The 21,494-nt window shown below is 43.9% G+C and overlaps 1 protein-coding gene across 1 annotated transcript in view; it reads left to right on the forward strand.

The window, feature by feature from the left end:
- The window catches only part of AADAT (aminoadipate aminotransferase), a 378,880-nt gene that overhangs the window by 56,450 nt on the left and 300,936 nt on the right, over positions 1 to 21,494 (forward strand). The window contains exon 3 of the mRNA XM_069244307.1: positions 14,058 to 14,226. Within this exon, the coding sequence (XP_069100408.1) occupies positions 14,058 to 14,226 (169 nt within the window). The remainder of the gene's footprint in view (positions 1 to 14,057; positions 14,227 to 21,494) is intronic.

Here is a 21,494-nt window from a genome sequence, read left to right on the forward strand (position 1 = left end):
TGCTGACATGGTCCCTTCTGCTTATGCTAGAAAAGGTCCAGCACGGAATTTACTGTTGCTCTCATCACTAGAGCCCAGTTCTTTGTGAGAAGAGGAAGATGTGGCTTGAATCTTTTAAGATAGAAATAATTAAGAAATATTATACAGTGGGAAGGGCACGCTCAGATTGTTATTGACTGAAGTGAAGTCAGAGGGTCCTAAGGAAGATCCAAGTTCATTTTGTTACAGAAATTATGGGTAGTGTTCTACAAATTTTGTATAAATTATCAAGTATCTTCCTCATCAGTGCCGGCAAAAAAGTCTCACATTCCGAGTGAAATGTACTTTAAGTACCAGCAGCAGTCTCATTTGACTCCCCAGTGATCCCTGGTAGCTTCAACACAGAGTTCTAATGAACAACTTGAGTGCTAACATTTGGTATTAAGGACTAAGGGAGGTATTCCTAAACGCCATTTTGTCGGAATAGGACCTGTTACAGTATGCCGTTCTCATAGAGCAGAATAAAGCGGATGAGGATTGAGCTGTTAACACAAATATGAAACCAGCAGGTTCAAAACGGTAATGGAAGGTACATTTTTTTGTCTTTAGAGGTAGCCTATATTTTTAAAGAGTCTAAAATTAGTTTGAGAGAGTGGGAGCGGTACGTAGGCTCAGCTTCCACACCTGTTTACTCGGGAAACCGGTCTTTTCTGTTTCTTAATATTTCGCTAATTTTGAAATAGTACTATTTGGTAGCTGATATTTATCGACCCATCACACATTTAAAATTAATAGATTTGTGCTCCAGCGGGTAGAAAGACTCTCCAAAGGAGGTGCTGTTTGGGCATTTAGTTTTTTTATTTTCACACTTTCCCACTTCCCTTTGTCAATAGTTGCATTTCCTTGCATGAATGCACACTGACTTAAAACAATTTCTGTAGCGTGTTAAAATATATGTAAATAAAAACGATTTTTTGTATACTTTTTTAAGCATTCTATTGAGCAATATTTAAAAAAATGTAAATAATTAGCATTGCTATTCAGACAAAACAGAGAAATATTTTAAAACCTCGTGAAAACTGTGATATGGTACATATTTTTTCCTTGATTGGGAATATCTTCAATACATAATACCAGTAAATGAAGGAAATGTTTTCAGGGACTCATTTGATTTAAGACCCTGTAACGCAGCAAAGATGAAACCATTTTCATGTACCAATTTAGCATTATTTACAGGAAGGGGAATGTCTTATGAAACTGAAGTTTATTGATTGGTTATTAAGAAAATGTACAATAAAAACATTTAAAATACAGTACTTTAAAATTAGCAATTGGATAAGGTTACAAAATCAGTTGTTTGCTAGCACTAAGAGAGAATGCTTATGCCGCCTCCCTCCCTGTCTAAAATCTTTTTTGCTAAAAAACAATCGAACATCTCACCCTAGCAAGCAGTTTAATCAAGGATTGGTGATATGGGCCAGTTCAAGTATACTTGTACTTAGAGTACTTTATGTTAATTATTACTGGTATATCCGTAATAAAAAATCAACTGAAAAATTCATTTCCTCGCAGTGCACTGATGATAGGTGGAATTGTAGAGTGCATAACGCTTGATACAAAAGGCCATCAAATATTTCAAATGTATATGCTGGATGAGCCTAATAGCTATTCAGCCGAGCCCCGGGCCCATTTAAATTGAGTGGTTATAAAGTTTCTTTTGTTTAAGGAACCCAATGAAATAGTAAGTAATAAAATACTACTAAGCTAATCCTTTTTGGTTATCCTTGTGAGGCTCCCACACAATGCCAGTTGGACCTAGCGGATATCTAGCTGGGTCTAATGGTCTGTTGATCGTTAGATATGCAGGGCGTAAATTGTAAAGTGCCTTTTGCTTGAAGAACTCAACTAAAATAGTTATACAGTACTTAAAATCTGATCTTTAATGATGATCCCTGTGAGACCCCCAGATGGATTTTGTTAATCCTGGTAAATGCATAGCAACTGTAATTATTGACCACAAGGCGTGACAGTGCGAGTTAAGTGCCTTGAGCATAAGACACTCAGTTAAGTTACAGGATGCACTTAAGCTGATCTTTTAGTGGTTCCTATGAAGCTCACATATAATACCTGTTAATCCTGATGGATACATAGCCGGATCTACTGGTCTGTTGATTTTAAGGCACGGCAGAACATAAGGTGTTGCTTTCACCTTCCTGTTTGGATGACTGCCAAGTCCAAATACGTCTGTAATCTTGACGTAAAGTGTGGCTCCACCCCACACAGGCATTCCCTGAGGACGGCCTTGATTGTTCTTACACCAAGTAAAACAAAGTATGGACGCTAAAGCTTTCTTCTTAGGGGCAATAAGAATGGGCAAAGGCAAATTATATGCTGTTAGACCTGGCATCCATGGAGTGATCTCCCCTAACTTTTCGCCTCTATTTCCCAAGTTGTTTCTGTGTGCAAGACTCTGTTTTTGTTGTTTTTGTTACTCTGGGCACTTTACCACCGCTGACCAGTGCTAAAGTGCAAGTGCTCCCTATGTGAGATTATATGTGTAATTGGCTTTTCCATGATTGGCATGTTTTGATTTACTATTAAGTCCCTAGTAAAGTGCACTAGAGGTGCCCAAGGCCGGTAAGTCATATGCTGCTATTGGGCCTGCAGCACTTGTTGTGCCACCCACATGAGTAGCCTTGTAAACATGGCTTAGACCTGCCACTGCAGTTTCTGTGTGTGCAGTTTTAAGCTGCCAGTTTCACTTGGCAAGTGTACCCACTTGCCAGGCCTAAACCTTCCCTTTTTATACATGTAAGGTACCTCTAAAGTAGACAATAGGTAGCCCCATGGGCGGGGTGCAGGGTATGTTAAAGCTGGGACATGTATTGATGTGTTTTGCATGCCCTAACAGCAAAATACTGCAAAATTCGGTTTTTACTGTGCAAGGCCGAGGTGAGAGCAGATAGAAAAATTGAGTTTGGGGTCTCTAAACTCACAATTAAAAAATACATCTTTTAGTGAAGTTGTTTTTTAGATTGTTAGTTTGAAAATGCCACTTCTAGAAAGAAGGCATTTTCTTGCTTAAACCATTCTGTGACTCTGCCTGTTTGTGGATTCCCTGTCTGGGTCAGTTTGAAAGTTGGGCTGTTTGTGCATCTCCTCTACACAGTGACACAAAGGGTGCTGGGGTGTAGCCCGCATAACCTGATGAGCCGTTTATGCTAGAGTGGAGGGAGGAGTGGTCACTCGCACCTAAACAGGCTGTGCATGTGCTTTGTTGGGATATCCTGCAGTCGCTGCTTCTTCCTGTGCAAAGGGACAGAGACTGGACTTTGTTGTGCATTCCTGCTTGAGTTGTATCTCAAAGGGCTTGGAGTAGAGCTTGCCTCCTATTTTGAAGCCTTAGGGAGAGCAAAGGCTTCACCATCCTGTTTTGAGTCTGCATGCTGTGCGCTCTAGCTTGCCAGAGTGTGCCATTCTAGTACCTGGATCCCTGGAAGTGAATTTCTGGAGAAAACCTGTCTAAGGACGGCGGACGAGCCTTACAACTTCACTAAGCACGCCGCTGCACGGAAAGCTCGCCATTGCCTGTCCCGAAGCCGTGGGCCTCTTAGAAGAGTGACGACCCCAGCGACTCAGCAGGCGTTGCGTCGCCGTAACCGCTGACCCTGCACGAACTCGCAGGGATCGGAGTGTCGTAAGTCTGACGTCCGTCACACCCGATGCCATCGCAGCACCTGCAGCCCTGTGACGACATCGCGACCCCATGAGGTCGCCCCACGGCATCGTGACTTCGCCGTACTTCGTATCTGTCGGAACCAAGGGACCGACACCTTGCAACTGACGCTGCCTCACCTCCACTGCTCTGCAGTAAGGACCTGACGCATCTTCACGACACCTTTGCCCCGTAGCACTGGCACCGATGCCTCATCAGATCCAGCTACGCCTCCCTCCCTGACTCCGTGCACCGGCCTGTTTTCTACTTGGTTTACAAACGTACTGTATCTGGGGTCGTACGGGTCGCATTGTAGGAAACGACTCCGTCACGACGCCGCTTAACATCAAATTGCAGCATTTTGTGCTCTAGGCACTATTTTTAAGTGCTAAAATAATATTTTTTAACTGTGTATTGTGGATTTTTATCATATTTGGTCGTCTGTTTAGATAAAATATTTCCTATTTTTCTAAACCTGTGTTGTCATTTTGTAATGGTTCACTGTATTACTGTGTGTGTTGGTACAAATACTTTACACATTGTCTCTGAGTTAAGCCTGCCTGCTTGTGCCAAGCTACCAAGGAGGTAGGGGAAGCGGGGAGGTCTCTGAAGTTGTTACTGGAACCAACAAAAGTTCATCTTCCGCCCTCCCCATGGTCGAGGAAGTGCTTGGAACAGCAGGTGACATAGTTGCATAGTCAGTAGTCCTCCTCCGATTATTTTGGCTTTAATTGGCGGACTACTACTGCTATTTCTTTTGATTCGCGGTGGTTGTTTCTTTCCAGCAACACAGAGCAATGGAGCCGCTCCCGTCAACCCCACTGTGCCGTGAACGCATGGTTCGGATCTTCGGTACACCTTTGCTGGTGGAACTGGAATTTGACTGGTCGTTGTCATTCTGGCCGCTACTCTGGTGTGTACGGCCGGTCTTCCGCTGCATATGGTGCCTCTTTGAACATCTGCCTATGGTCTGTCTTGCTGTTGCTCCGACATCTCCTGTGGACCACGAACTGCTGATGTCCCCGATGAGGGTTCATTCACGGTCATGCCCCTTGAGACTGAGGTTGCTCCGCGAGGCCACCTAGGAACTTTCTGTTATAAGATCTGATATGGATGAGGGCGCTGCAGCGAATGTCGATACACCGATGAATGTGGCTCACTTCTGCTCTGTGGATCCGTTTGTCCGTCCAGCTCTCGATTTCACTTCAGAAGATGTTGACTCGTTTTTAAGATCCTTAAATGGTGACTTCGATGACATTCTTCAAGATCCTGCATATAGCACATGATTTGATGAATTTGCTTACCAGTTCCCGGTTCTAAAATAAGCGATTATACTAAAAGTTTCCTATACTTGTCATGGTTGATATTAACATCTCTGTATGTTTTTTAAACGAATTTTAACACACAGCAATTATTTTGTCATTTAGTACATTTTTTAGCTTGAGTTTTCGTTTTTTTGGCTTTTTGTTCAGTAGCAGCTTTTTTAGCATTTGGATTGCTTTACCTTCATCATACCTGTTACGGCAATGGGGAGGGTGTAGTGAATCCTAGTTTGTTTTAACGGGATAACAAGAGTTAGCTTAGCCGTAGGCTTGTGAACTTGTGCCCCTGTCACCCAGTGACTTTTAACCTACTTAGCTTGCTCTGTCTTAGTCCATTTAATTATTTATTTCCTTTAAGATGGCGGCCTTGTTTATAGTTAGGCCACTTGTTATGGGTTCTATTATCAGTGTCACTGCGCCAAGGCGTCAAGATCAAGCACGAAAGACAAACATACAGTAGGTATTCACACTTAGGGATTTTCCCTCTCTATACTTTCGAGGGACTGTTGATATTAATTGCCGTCCCAAGCATGCCTGTTATCTATTGTTATGAATAACACTTATGTCAGGGGACCTTGTAGATCTGTATAAATACAACACACTTTAGACAGATAATGTAAGGAAATGCCTCCTTGGCATGGTTACCCCCTGACTTTTTGCCTTTGCTGATGCTATGTTTTGAATTGAAAGTGTGCAGAGGCCTGCTAACCAGGCCCCAGCACCAGTGTTCTTTCCCTAACCTGTACTTTTGTTTTCACAATTGGCACACCCTGGCATCCAGGTAAGTCCCTTGTAACTGGTACCCCTGGTACCAAGGGCCCTGATGCCAGGGAAGGTCTCTAAGGGCTGCAGCATATCTTATGCCACCCTGGGGACCTCTCACTCAGCACAGACACACTGCTTGCCAGCTTGTGTGTGCTGGTGAGGACAAAACGAGTAAGTCGACATGGCACTCCCCTCAGGGTGCCATGCCAACCTCACTCTGCCTATGCAGTATAGATAAGTCACCCCTCTAGCAGGCCTTACAGCCCTAAGGCAGGGTGCACTATACCATAGGTGAGGGCACCAGTGCATGAGCACTGTGCCCCTACAGTGTCTAAGCAAAACCTTAGATATTGTAAGTGCAGGGTAGCCATAAGAGTATATGGTCTGGGAGTCTGTCAAACACGAACTCCACAGCACCATAATGGCTACACTGAAAACTGGGAAGTTTGGTATCAAACTTCTCAGCACAATAAATGCACACTGATGCCAGTGTACATTTTATTGTAAAATACACCCCAGAGGGCATCAGTGTGCATTTATTGTGCTGAGAAGTTTGATACCAAACTTCCCAGTTTTCAGTGTAGCCATTATGGTGCTGTGGAGTTCGTGTTTGACATATACTTCGAGCGATGTTTCCTAGGACCTAACAGAAAATCCTGTAAGTCTATACTGTCAGAAAGAGTGTTCAGGTGTTGCTTAACCGCTGTTAGCGTGTTTGTCTGCACCCATTGCTGGCACAGCTTACCCACACTGTATGTTGTAATTATACCTGTATGTTGACCTGATATAAAGCGAGGGTCAGGCCTGTGAATGGAAAAAAACCCTGAAGAGTTCAAAAAACGCTTACTACACTTATCAGTGTCGGAGGGCCAAACCAACCACCCGCCGGGACAGGAAAGTGAAGAATTATAGGTACCAGCCTTAACCATTGCATCTAGCCTGTCTTCTGAGACATTGAGAAATTGTTGCCAATCTTTAAACTTTGTCGGAGTAGGGATACTGGGCGTGTTCAGGTCTTTGATTTTCGCTAGCCCCAGACATGACGTCTGCTCAATAGTGTCATTTAAGAAAATCATTTGCACAGGAATCAAGCAAGCTCGAAACAAAGCCTCCCTACCCTGTATCTGCCAATCTTGTGTCCCCCATACACTTTTCAAATCAACAGTATCTTTCCAATATTCGTAACCCTCAATCGAGAGCCGGGAAACAAAGGGATCTGAATAAATCAGTTTCGTGTCTGTTAGCAGCAGTTTTCTAATTTGTGCCGGAGGTAATTTAAAATAATACGACTCTGCTTTTCTTGTATCATGCCCAGAAAAGTATGTAAATTTTTCGCTGTAATACTTCGGACTCCCCACCTGTGGTGTCGAACAGTGTTCCCATTGTGTATAATTCAAGAGAGGCCTATATCTAGTTGCACGGTGTAGGTAGTGATGTCCCCAATTGTTATAGCAGAACATTTCCCCATAATTCATTGTATAATCATATACATCATCACTTCCAAAAGCGGAATAGTCCTTCATTTCAGTTAGCATTGAATCAACTGTTTGGACATTCCAATCATCAGAGACAACATTAGGTGTAATAACATCAGACATTGAAATTTTGAACACGTATGGTATTTGAATTATCTCTGTAGGCCCATATATATCAAACTGAACTTTGTCCCACACAATCCCATCAGTAATTGGTATAGCTGTAATATTGACAGGGGAAAAATCACGTCGGACCTTATGTGAAGAATGATGTGGTGTTAAAATTTCATCAACAGGCTCTACAGAGGAGCGATCAGCGATACAGTGACCATTAATTAGTAAAAAGAAAACAGTCACAAAACCAATCCATAAAAATAATGCAATAAATGTCAAACAGAACCAGAGATAGTTCCATGGATATATCAAATAGTTCTCCTTAAGCCATTGATAGAATTTGCTACATCTCAAAAGTTTGTCAGACTCAGTTGAGGATGAATCCGAAGAAAAATCATCAATGTCTACAAAATAGCTAGAGGAAGTCTCTGCAAACACAGGACCCGTCGAATTCTCATCCATTGCTCGTGGAAGTTATTGATAGACAACGTCATTCGCCGTGGAAGTGTTCGTGTAAAACACAGCCAAATCCTGAAGCGGGGAGGTCTCCGAAGTTGTTACTGGAACCAACAAAAGTTCATCTTCCGCCCTCCTCATGGTCGAGGAAGTGCTCGGAACAGCAGGTGACATAGTTGCATAGTCAGTAGTCTGTCTATTTATTTAGTCCGAACTTTAGATGAAGCTGAAAAATGAGCGTACTGTTAGATAAGGAAAATATTGTCCTAACTGCATCTGAGTATAGTCTCTGTGTCAGTATAAAGCTTTGGTCCCATAATTGGAGACTCATATAAGTTGGCTCTACATATATCCAGGATTAAGGTACCTTTTGGGCTCTTTAGTTGTTTATTAATTTCCCTGAATTTATTTTGGAACTTAGAGTGAATATACATTGCTCTGAGCTGATTTTTTGAACTTTAGTTTTACATCTGACATTATATCTAGATATAATTAGGCCTCTGTGATTGATGTGCTTTGAATTGTGATGCTCCAGTTTTGTATGTCCTTGCGATTGCTGAATTTTTGTTTTTAACTAGTTTATTTTTAGTTTGTCCTTTGATTATAACTATAGAGACCGCTTAAGGGTTGTCCAGGTCATTAAGTCTTGTTTAAACGCTGCCATGGGGACTCTGTTCGGGCCTGGCTCTCCGTTAGTCATCAGTGCAGTTGCAGCTGTGTCCACTTTTTCATTTGTGGTCACTAATGGAGAGATGGTTGTTTTGGTCAAATCCTCCTTGCTCCTGTAGCAATTCTTTTTTGTAGCTCCTGAAATTTGAGCATTGGTTGTTGGATAGTATACAATATTAGGGCGATTAGCGTACTTGATTGGCAGTGGTTAAATATAATGAACATTTTACAAGTGTTCCTCCCATGTCCACCCATCAATGGTATTAACTGGTGGTTCAAATGAGTCTAGTTTATTAATTTACGTCCAGCATGCTGCGGTATCTCCAGATTGGGCCAATTTGTTTCTATCAAACAATCTCCTGCCTTCAAATTTAGCTTTAGGTTCCTTGCCTTTTATTTTGTATTTTCTTGCTGATCGCTGTACAGTTGGACTTTTTGAAGCACTCCCACCAGTCTTGCTGTTTTGTCTTTTCAATTTATTAAGTTCTTTGTGGAGTAATCTTAGCTCCTCTGTCTACCAGGAAATTTGTTACGTTTTTACTTTTCTCACTGTTTCACCATTCCATCTGTCTTCTTCATTTGCACTTGGGGCTAGATGTATGAAACTTTTTTGCATTCGCAAACGGTGCGAATCGCAAAATTCGGCCGTTTGCGAATGCAAAAACGTGGTCTGTGATGCATGAAAGGCATTCGCAGACCAAAAATAAGAAATCACAAAAATCGTGATTTTTTGCGTTGCGACCTGTTTTTGCGAGTCACATTTTGCGATTCAGTATTTCCAGTAGGAAATTGCGAGGCGCAAAATGCGATTCGCAAAATCCAAGTCGCAAATCGATGCACCAAAAAATTGCAAATTGCGATTTTTCGCAGAATGGCATTTTGCACATGCAAAATACCACTAAGTAAAACCAGGTGGTAACCAGGTGCAACCTATATAAAGAGGCCCAGAATGCCTCAAACTTTTTCAACAATGGCTGCACTCTACGTCATGGTGAGGAGGATGAGGATCTTGGCAGGTTTGAGGAGAGGGAGGAGGAGACAGGAGCGCATTTTCAGAGTGCACATTACACTTTTTGACCAGACAGAGGAGGAAATATTTGAGAGGTATAGGTTGAACTCAGCCATGATACTTGATCTGATAGCTGAGCTACGACCCATACTGCAGCGCAGAACACATAGGAGTCATAGCATCCCCACCCATGTGCAGGTATTATGCTCCCTCCACCTACTTGCCTCAGGGAGCTATCAAAGGGTCATAGCAGCAGCTGGAGGGGTCTCACAGAGTACCCTCTCTAGATTTTTCAATGCATTTATTAACTCCATGCTGAGCAGGATACATCAGTACATCAGATTCCCCCACACCCCACAGGAAATACAGCAGACAAAAATAGATTTCTACCAGATAGCACAGTTCCCCCATGTCCTAGGTGCCATAGATGGGACACATGTTGCAATCTGTTCACCATCAGCCACAGAGTATGTGTACCGCAACCGTAAATACCAACATTCCATGAACATACAGGTGATATGCAATGCCTCCTACATCATAACTGATTTCGTGTCCAGGTACCCAGGGAGCACCCATGATTCATACATCTTTCGCCATAGCGGCATTCACACAAGACTGCTAGCTGGGGAGTTTGGAGAAGGATATCTACTAGGTATTGTCCCTCTGTACACTGGTGCATTGATGGCGTGCTGATGTCAGATGGCTCAGTTACTCAATATACCCTCTGTCCCTTCCAGGAGACAGTGCCTACGCAGTGCGCACCTACATGATGACGCCCTACCTAAATCCTACTACACCTGCTGAACGGAGATACAATGCAGCACACAGGGCAACCCGCAATGTGGTGGAGCGCACATTTGGACTGCTGAAGAGTCGCTTCCGGTGCCTCTACAAAAGTGGAGGGGCACTACAGTACAGCCCAGAGACGACATATAGAATAGTGGCTACTTGTGCAATCTTGCACAATATAGCTACCACCAGGGGCATCCCTGTAGAAATATGTGATTCTGAATCTGATGAGAATGATGATTCCATACTACCCCTACAGCCAGTAGACAGGACCAGTGCAGCAGAGGGAAGGCAAAGGCGTGCTGACATCACACACAACCATTTCAGATGTAAGTATGAACAACACAAATCCACTGACAAATGTACCTGTAGTGAGTAAATTTATTACCTTAATGTCAGGTAATGTTAGTCCAACGAATACCAACATAAGTGATTTTAACAAAAAACAAAAGAAGTCCACAGTAAAGCACTATTCCTTCATAGTGTACTCATTACCCCTCTGGCCACCACAGTCACTTCTTGCGCCCACGCACGCCACTCGGGTGCCCAGTTGCCTCACCAGCACCTCGATTGTCTGCCTCTTTGGCAGTGCTGTGCCTTGCACTGCGCCGTCTGGTGTCCATTGCAGGCACAGCTAGGCTGCTAAGGCTGGATGTGTCCTCCGTGTCCCCCAGTCCAAGCTCGCTAGGTGTGGCTGACCTGTTTCCCATGATGTTGTCAATCACATTTGTGATTTGGACTATTCCATGAGCCACATCCCTGCTGCTGTGTGCTGCCTCCACCTGTGCAGCCACTGCACAACGTGAAATTTGGGAGATGGAATTAGCCAGCCTGTAGACAGCGTGACAAAATCACCCGAACATGTTCATGAAGCGTCGCTCCTGCCTGCGGTGGCTCACCCTGTCATGGCGCAGCTCCTGACATAGTTCACGCACAGCAGAAGTGAGCTCCCTTGTGTCCTGCGATGCCTGGACCTGTCCCTCATGCAGCTGTTTAATGTTTGCATTCAGGCACTCCAGCTGGCGATGCAGGCCCCCCATGTTGGCATTTTGTTGCTGCATCTGTTTGTGTAATGCAGTGATATTTTTATTCTGCAGGCGCTGCTGCTGCAACTTAGCCGATTCCAGGTTCCCTCACCTGCCTCATACACCTGTGCACCTGCATTTTTAGCCATCCTGCGGGGTGCTGTGGTCAGCTGCGAACTGGGCTCCTGCATCTGGGTGCATCGGCCAGTTGGGGAATGTGTATGTGGGCCTTCCTGCTTCTCATCGGAGTCCTGACTGAGCTCTGGCAGTGGCAGTGCCCTGGGCCTGCGTCGGAGTGGCGCAATGGTCAGAGACCCACTCGTGTTGGAGTCTGAAGCTGGATGGGTGTCAGTCTCCCCTAAGCTGGCACATGCTGTGGCTGCTGGGCCTGGCCCACCTGCAACGACAATGTGCAGCATGTCAGTTATGTTTGTTACAATTACGGTCCCACAATGGTAATAAAGGTACAGGTACTTCTCTTCACTGTGTTATGGGTGTTGTTTTCTTCTGGGTGTCGCTCTACTTAATTACATTGTATGTGCTACTTTCAGCTCTGGGTTGTGGACTGCCACTCCCATAATGCATTGTTGTGCTGCTTCTAAGATGTGGAATGGACTACTTCTCACAGTGTTTTACATTACTTGCTAATTCCTAAGGGGCTTTTGTGCATACACATATGGGGTTAACATTCAATATTGCACTTACCTTTGCTGGTACTTGGTGTGCCGGAGGTGTCTATCTCTGTGACCCCACTCACTGCTTCAGGGAGGAGTGTGGACTCCACTAGGTCCTCTAATGGGGTGGAGGGTGACTCTGTGGGTGGGCCGCCTCCTGTGCTCCTGGCCTCCTGCAGTCTTCTTGCCACCCTCTCCTTGGCACGGGACCGCAGGTCGTACCACCTCTTCTTAATTTCTTCAACCGAGCGCTCTGCCACTCCAACAGCGCAGATCTTTGTTTGTATGTCTGCCCAGAGTCTCCTTTTCTCACTCTCAGGCACCTGGAGTGAGCTTTTGCCAAAAAGCCGGTCATGGCTCCTGACCACCTCCTCTGTCAGCACCTCCAGCTCTTGCTCGCTAAATTTGAGCTTACGCTTTCTTTCTCCCTTCTCCTTTCCTTGGGCTGAGGTGTCCATGGTTGTTCTGGTTTGCTGCCTCCTTCAGAGTGTTGCTCAGTGTGGCTGGGCTGACTCGCTCTGGATGCTGGTTTGGGTGTGGCACCTGAAACTGCCTGGGATGACTCACTTCCTGCTTGTGATGTCATCAGGCTCCTCCAGGTGTGCTTTCTCGCAATTTCTCGCAATTTGCAATTTTCAATTACCGAATCGCAATTTGCGACAATGCTAATTGCGATTCGGTAAATGGGCCTCGCAAACCACAAATAGCGATTTTTAAGAAATTGCTAATTCAGAATCGCAATTATGATACATGGCCTATTGTGACTCGGAAATAGCGATTTCTTAAAAATCGCTATTTGCGATTCGCAAAGCCATTTCTTCATACATATGGCCCCTTAGTTTGCTGAAAGACAGCCATTAATGTCATCATTTTATCTCATCCAAAAATGATCTGTGCTTCTTCGTTCATCTGTTTCACTTTGGTTAGTAGAACATTGCTTTCAGCATGTTTCCACTCTTCATACTTGATTTGTGAATGAGTGTTTCATCTTATTTTGCCCTGAGGAGATATATTGAAATGGTTTTAAAGTTCTCATTGAGTTTCAGGCTCCAACTAATTTTAAACACTTGGGAATAGTGATCACTTTTGTCACTGGGAACTATTTGATGGGATTCTGTTAGCCCCAATAAATATGGGCTTAAAAGTGTGTAGTCCAGAAGTTTGGCTGAGTTGCCTATTGCAGTGGTTCCCAACCTGTGGTTGGGGAACCCTAGGGGTCTGGGAAGCCTCCTCAGGGGGTCCATGACTGCTTAGAAAATAAACTAATATTAACAGATTAATAAAGTGTATATTAATAAAGTGGCTAAATGTACAATTACATTTTTTAAAGTGTACTGCAGATGTCAAGGGATTTGAAATTGAAGGCTAAACAATTAAATTAATATCCTCAGATTTATTCGTGGGAGCAGGTTAATACTGCTATGAGGCTTGTCTCAGGTGCTGTGTCCTGGGCATTAGCTGTAAATCTTCTCTGCAGATATTAATCAGCTAGGATCTTAAAAGACTGCTGTTGAGGGAAATACCAGTTGTTAAAAACCCTGAACCCAAGTTATAGGCTCGAGCAACAGGCGCAACTCGTCTCATTATTGTGCCTGTATGTGAAAGGCAGTAATGCCTTTTATTTAAGTTGCATATTTTGAAACTTTAGTTCAGTGCCCTTACTATGCATCATTTCAAATATTTATATCATTAAATAAGTTCATACCAGATGACCAAACCAACATTTTTGTTTTTTAAAGAAATTATGACTTGTTTTTTTGATGGTTTAATATTACCCCATTTTATTATTGTGATCCAATTTTAGACAGAGACAATGTGCTGTTTCAGGCTTTCGTTTTAAGGGGCCAAAAATAAAAGTTTATTCCCATTCAGATTTTTAGTTAATGTGAACGTGATTTTTAGACATTTTATGCAAGACACAACAGGTGCATTTCATATTTACCGCTTTGCTGTTAATGTTATAGGTTGTCCGATTGTGTCAGTTACTGGAACAACTCTCAGATGTTTGAAATATTAACAATACAAATCACCTGTATTTAGCTCTATGTCTTTCTTTTATTGCTAGCTGCAATTATGTTGAAGTCGCCACCATCGTTGATCAGTTTGGCAGGAGGTGTACCGAATGTCAACACTTTCCCATTCAAGAAGGCTAGTATTACAGTAAATGATGGCAGCGTTGTTGAAATTGGCGAGGATTTAATGAGGACCGCTCTCCAGTACTCTTCCTCTCAAGGGTGAGTGCAGAACAAATGTGCTAATGTGTTGACAAATGTGTAACCCATCTTTCAATGTCTGTGTTCAAGCAGTCTACTGCAGTAGTTCTTAACCTTTTGACTTCTGAACCCCCAAGTAATCATTACTGGAACTTGGGGACCCTCGCCACGTTAATCATTATTGGAATCCAGGCACCACCGCTGAGTACTTACAAGACGCTGGGACCCTGGCCTAAGCATTTCCAATAATTTGAATGGCGAAACAATAGATATAAAAATACAGAAGCATGCATTCATCAAACAAACATAAAAACAATTAATATTTTATTTAATTCAATTCACAAATATAAGTAAAATCTAAATTTTGATTTTAATGGAAAATTTTGATTTTTTTCTAATTAAAATTCAGGCTACTCACCACTCATACTATCTATTGTTTGATGCGCTTGTCCTACTCCCATGAATCACTCTGAGGATCATAACTTCATTTTTAGTTCTTAATATCAAATCACAGTCCCCCACTGGTCCTCCAACCACGGGTTAAGGGCAAGTGCTCTAGTGTATTTGAATGGATTATGGAGTTCCGTTTTGGTTATTGTTCATTTGTAAAAGAATATTGTTTTAGTTTTAATTTCATGGGCAGAAACTGCAAAGTGTCCCAAAGTTATTGATCTTTGACTGTATAGTTAATCTGCAAATGAAGAACCTTTGTAAACGTGTATGCACTCCTTACAAATGATGTCATGTCCTAAAAGGAGGTAAGAGACATTGACATGTACTACTTCTCATTTAAATCCTTCATCCATGAAAAAATCGCACTTGCTAGATGAGACGTTCTTCAGAGCTGGGTTTGTAGCTATACACTTTGTGCATTACAGCTCAGGCTGTGTATTAGATATGTCTGTGTTCCTTTGACATTATCACCTTATCCCCTTCCTCATCCAGTACCTTACTTCATAAAAAAGGTGCACCTCAGCCTACAGTTAGAAATGTGCCAAATACAGTAAACCCTGAAGAATAGCCCATCTTCTTATTTAGGATCGACCCCTATGCTTGACTTGCGTTATAAAGGGTGGCCCCAACTTTTATGCATTTGGTCATTCTCTAATTTTATAATTTGTGTATAAATGCTTTAATGTGTTGTTGTTTGGTAAGTGTGGACATCATTCAACCATTCATTCGCTCATATTGTAATCAGTAGGTAGGTGCAGGTGAACATGAGGGGACTGTTTGTTTATTCCAATCAATATGTGTATCCCAGAGTTGAGGTTTACCATGAAGGCACTGTATCACTTCAAAAAAGCTGCCTTTCCTTGTTCCCTTGTATTTCTGTTGCTGTCTCTTTATTTTCCCTCCCCCTGCACAGTCCATTACAGCCTTAGAACCCGCCGCAATCACCATGGCATCAAAGACACTGTGAACATTATGGAATGGTGAAATGTGGATCACTATGGAATTGAACTGTGTACCTTGAACGATGCACTTGCATTTTGTTGATTACCTCCACATTTTCAATGCTGTGCCGTGTGTAGGTGGCCATATATGAATTAACACTAAACCTGAGCATAAGATGCCCTGTGAGCCAGGAAAGCAGGTTATCTGTTGATAATGTTAAAACTGTGAACTAGGCACAGGAAAAGAATGGAATAGGGGCAGTAATTATTGGCTACTCACCTGCAGTAGTTGACTCTAGGACTGAAGAAGACAAGCATATATCTGAAGAGAAATAGATAGTTTCCGTAGTGAGCTGAGTACTTGCATATCTCATCTGCTAAATCACAGCTGCTGCATGTGATACAGTGAGAACGTGGTGATTGAAGTCAAGGAGTGGCCCGAGACTGTTGCACTAATGTATGTATTTGTGTTTTGTAGCATTTCTTAAGTGCATTAACTTTCAGGCATCAAAGCGCTGGAAAGCAGGAGAGTACAGAAAGAGGAACCGCTAATACGCTACAGTGTAAAAAGCCAGGTTTTAAGTTGCTTGTGGAATTGTAAATATGAATTCAGACTCCTAATATGACTTGGAGGGGGCTCAAAACCCTAGCTGTAGCAACTGAAAAAGCCCGGTTACCCCATCTTGCTTTCTTGCAACATGGTACTGATGCCTTAAAGAGGCCTGCAGATCTTAAGGGTCGACTAGGAGTATACCACTTCCGCGCAGATTGCAGATACCCAGACTCCTGAGAGTGGAGGGCTTTATAAGTCAGATGGAGAGCCTTAAAAGTTACTCGTTTCCATATAGGTAACCAGTGAAGATGTTGCATTCCCTCCGTAACTGAAGAAAACGTGGGTAGTCCTACAACCAGTCGGGCAGCCGCATTCTGATTAAGCTGGATCTTATTCAGAGATGATTGGTTGATGTTCAAATACAGTGCATTGCATTTGTCCACTCTCAATGTAAAAAGAGCATGGACCACCGGTACTTTCAGTTCTTTGGGTACAAAAGGTAGAACTTTTTTCAGAATTCTAACCATCCAAATGCAGGTGCTAGCTGTTCTGTTGACCTGAGTATCAAAATTCAGAACATTATAAAACAACACCACCAGATTCTTGGCCAATGCTATTGGAGTAGGTAAAGTTCTGCAAGACTAAGGCCACCAATGATCACTCAAAATACACCTATCCACCTCAAATATAATGATCTCAGTTTTGTCCCCATTCATTTTCAGCCAGTTCTGACTCATCCACCGTATGACTTCCCTCATACAACCATTGAACCTGTCTGCAACCTCTTCCCTGTCACCCAAGATGGAAGTAATGATCTGGGTATCATTTGCATATGAAGAGAAAGAGCAAACCAGTTTTGCCAGAGGAGTGATGTGCAGGTTAAAGGGGGTCGGGCTGAGGGAAGACCCCTGGGGGACTCCACACAGGAGCTGAAAAGGGGCTGTTCTGTAATCTCCGCAACTGACTGTAATAGATCTGTTCTAGAGAAAAGATTCCAACAACCCTAGTGTGGTATCCCTAATCCCAGCATGATGCAGACGCTGCACCCTCAACTGAGGAGGGATGGTGGAGAAGGCTGCAGATAGATCTAATAATACTAGTACAGCAGCTCCCCCAATGCATCTGTGGATGGAAGTGGCAGTAAGTGCAGATTCGGTACTATGATACTTCTTGAACACATTCTGTGACGGATCAAGGAGATCCTGGGCGAGGAGTAAGCTGGCTAAGTTCTGATTGATATGCTTTTCAAGTAAATTCAGAGGAGTGGACAGAAAAGAGATTGGGCGAAGATTTTTCAAGTCGCTGGGATCCCCCTCAGATTTCTTTTTTTTCAGATGTATAACAATAGCCTCTTTCCAGTCCAGCAGGAATACCCCAGACTCCAATACCTCGGCAAAAATCCTCTTGAGCGCCCCAGCTATAAGATCCGAGGCCAGCTGTAAAACCCTTGGTGGACAAGGGTCATCCGTGGACCCAGAAGTGATCCCAGCAAGAAGGGTCTCAATCTTATCTACAGCCAGAGGTGAGAACCTCGTAAGGACCTGTCCACTATCTTCACCCCCACCTGCCGCAGAACCTAATTTAACGGACTCCGATGTAGAGCCTGGAAAATCTATAAAGATCATCAAGCTTTTATCTCTAAAGAACTCAGCTACTTAATTGCAAAAGGTTTGTGAATTCACAATTTCCTGAGACTGTGGGGGGGGGAGGTGGGGTGGGGACGGGGGGAATGACACCAGAGTGTGTACTACTTTAAAGAGCTCTTTAGGGATATTGATGTCTGACCTGATCTTCTGTGAAAATAAATCCTATTTTAGCTTCTCTGATTGCTTTCTTATGTTTTAGCAATAGTTCCCTAAGCTTGACGTTCTCTACCAGGCCCTGGTCAGTTTTGATTTTCATTCCTGCCGCCTGCACTGTCTTTGGATGTCCTTGAGCTCCTTTGCGTACCAGGGGGCCAAAGATTTCCTCTTAGAATTCAGTCTCTCCCTCCTCAGGGAAGTGACTTCTTCTACTGCTGCCCTGACCCAGCTATTGTATTTCTCCACCGGTGAGGCTTCACCCCTCAGTCCAATCACCACATGTTTATCTAGGGTGCACGGAAAATCCCTCCCTTCAATTTTGGCCCAGTTCCTGCTGCCATTAATGACATTCTACCTGAATTCCGGCAGTCCAACCCACTGCACCTCAAAGGAGACAAGACTATGATCCGTCTAGTCTAATGCCTGGCAGCCAGTAAAGATGAGATCCCTTTGAAGAAAATCCCATCAAGTATATGTCCAGCTGCGAGCGTAGCAGCTTTAACTCCTTGGCTCCAGCCAAAACAGTTCATAAAATCCAAAAAAGCACTGGTGTCCCGTTCCATCTCTTCATCATACAGATGTAGATTAAAATCCCCCAGGACTTTGAACTTATTACGAGCAATAAAAGGTTCAACCGCTTGATGCCAGTTCAGCAAAAATTGCTTTCTTGGTCTGGTAGATGATAGATCAAAATGCCCTGCATCCGATTAACATTTCCAATTCTAATCCTAAAAGTCGCTCCTTCACGTATTTCAATGCTCATGTTAATAGCCTCTAAAGTGCAGTCAGTTCATACTGTCTTTAAAAATGATGACTGGTCCTCTTCCCCTCCATCCAGGCCTATCCAGCCTCACTACCTCATACCCTGATGGTGTGGCTATTTCAAACTCAGAGCCAGAGTCCACTTTTGCCCAGGTCTCTGTTACAAAGAAGAAGTCCAGTCCCGCAGTTTCAATTATTTCACAGATTTCAAAGATGTGTTTAATTAGGGAGCGGGCATTGACTAGCCCACAGCTAAGCTTTCCCTGAGCCCTTGTTGCCTTCCTGGCACATCCTTCCCAGGTTTCCTCAGAAAAGTCAATTGGAGGGGACCACTGTATCTCAGCTTTAGGACTATCCATTGTCCAGACACAGCAGTTACAACTCCAACTTCCCTCTTGCCTAAGGTTTACAGCCCCCCTTCGTTCATAACTTACCTTAGGAGCCATGTCTAGAAGGTCTTGTCTAGAATAGTAAAATTGGAGCTCCCCTGACTGGAAACAGGCAGCCTGCTTTGGCCCGATTGGGCGTGGACGGGTGCAGATGGGCTTGCCTTAGGCATGCCTGCTGCACATGTCCGCTGTGCGTCATCAGCCTGGCCAGTTTAATTTCCGGTGGCCGACAATTGAGACACAATAGGGCATGGAAAAAAGACTGGTCTGCTTCTCCCAAACACTAAACCACTGTAGTGGCACACTAAGATGGCAGTTGAAAGCAAATGCTGACCCAAGAAGTGCACTGCAAAGGAGATTGTTTTTTCTGCCTTTCTCCAAGTTTCCCCTGTGCGAGAGATTGTCTTTGTGTGAGGCCACATCAGAGTTCAAGCCCCTGGATATTTGGGGGTAGGGAGTATGTAGACTTTATTTTGCCAATGGACATTCCCCTCCTGCACTATCCTGCACTCCAATGCCTAATTAAACAGCAATGCAGTTGAAGGTGGCAAAATGCTTGTTGGCAGGATGGGAATTACTTTGAGGGGAAACATCAGCATAGAGAGTGTGCTAGTATTGCCCATCTGTGAAATCTCCCCAAAGCGGGGGTGGGGTTGTCACTATATCACAAACTATGTATAATTTGATATTGGTGATCTTAATATAGTGCATACAAATTCTGCCAGAGTGAATTGCCTCTTTTCTGCTAGTTGCCAGTGCCATTAGACCACTCCTGTGACTGATCCATTCATGTCTGATTGCTGGAAGGGTCTGTGGGCTCTCCCAGTAGCACGCTTCCAGGCAACTCATTGCGTGCCCACATGGGACTGGAGTGGATGAAATTGCTGGGATTGTAGTGGTTTGCATCATCCCCCTCCTTGCTGCTTCCTTTCTTGAGTTTCTGATTTTGATGTGGTGCGGCGTGGTCTGCTGTGGGCTTGCTCAGCTTCCTTAGACAACTAGTGGGTGGGACAGTTGCTTTTGGATGAGGGACAGAGACATAGGTGTATGAGATGATGCTGAATCCATGAGCTTGGATTATGTTGGTGGGCAGTGTCATGTAAAAATTGAACAATGTGGCGCTAAGAGAGGCCTCCGCAGATTAATGGCAACAAAGGCCCTCTTTGGGGAAGGAGCTGATGCATCACAGAGTGGATCCTCTTTTACCTATTTAGAGGACTTGTTAGATGAGGATTGGGTGGGAGATTGTGCTGAATGTTGCTGGGAGGTCGAGCAGGATGAATGCTGTGTCTCCCTTATCCAATATCAGCCAAATGTCAGTGGCAATGAGAGCAGTCTTGGTGCTGTTGTTTGGCTTGAACTTTGTTTAGGCCTGAACCCTGAATGAAATGTGTCCAGTATGGGGTTGTTAGTCGGTCGGTCTTATTTTCCATGGGTTTTTCCAAGACTTTAGCTGGGTAGGGAAGCAAGGAGTTTGGTGTTTGCTTGGGTCTGCTGAGGGTTTCTGCAGAAGAGGTGGTGTGGGGTCAAGTTTCCAGGGGTTCGGGAGTATGGAAATGGTGAGGGAGTTGTTGAGTATCAGAGTGGGTGTGGGGCTGATGGAGTCGATTCCTTTGGCGAAGGTCAAATGTGAGCGAGGGTCTGATGTGCCCCCTAGTGGATGGTGCACATAGTGGAGGTTTCCAAGTAGTTGATGGTGGACCAGCAGGACAGGGTGGTGTTCAGGGTGCCCAGCTCATTGGGTTAAGGGCGCCAAAGTTGGAGGGGTCTGGCTGGAGAGAACATTTTGGTGCCTATTTTATCGCCAAAATAGTTGGAGAGCTGGGTGCAGAGATCCTGTGATAGGGTGATGGTCGCGGAGCTGGTAGCAAGGGAGGTGAAGTCCTTTACTGTGGCAAAAACATCTTTGGTGCTGCTGGAGTTGTTATCAGTTCATGCAGTCAAAGCTGATTAGTTGGTGAATCCGAGTCACTGGTGATAGAGATGGAGGGCTCCTGTCGTTTACGTTGTGTCTGAGTTTTAGTTTCCTGCTATTAAGAGTAGCAGCCCTTCCGTGTAGAAGCTAACTTGGTGTCTGGGTCAGTGAGTGCTTCAGGTTGGAATTAAAGTTGCAGAGGAGAAGGAAGGAGCGGGAATTGAGCACTTTGGGACGATTATGTCTGATTAAGTTCTGGATTTGTATCTTGGTCTGAGGGGTCTGGTGAGTAGCGCCCCACCAGGTTGGGGTTGCTGGTGATTTTTAGGTTAAAGGCCAGGTGGTTCAGGAGGTCGCTAGAGTTTACTTATGTAATGGAACAGTTTATAATTTCTTTGTGGATGAAAGCTACCCAATTTACAGTTTTCAAGTTGTGTCCTGTCTTGCAATCTTAAAGACCAGAGGGGATGGCCA

Source organism: Pleurodeles waltl, chromosome 1_2 (genome assembly GCF_031143425.1).
Source record: "Pleurodeles waltl isolate 20211129_DDA chromosome 1_2, aPleWal1.hap1.20221129, whole genome shotgun sequence".
Lineage (NCBI taxonomy): Eukaryota > Metazoa > Chordata > Amphibia > Caudata > Salamandridae > Pleurodeles > Pleurodeles waltl.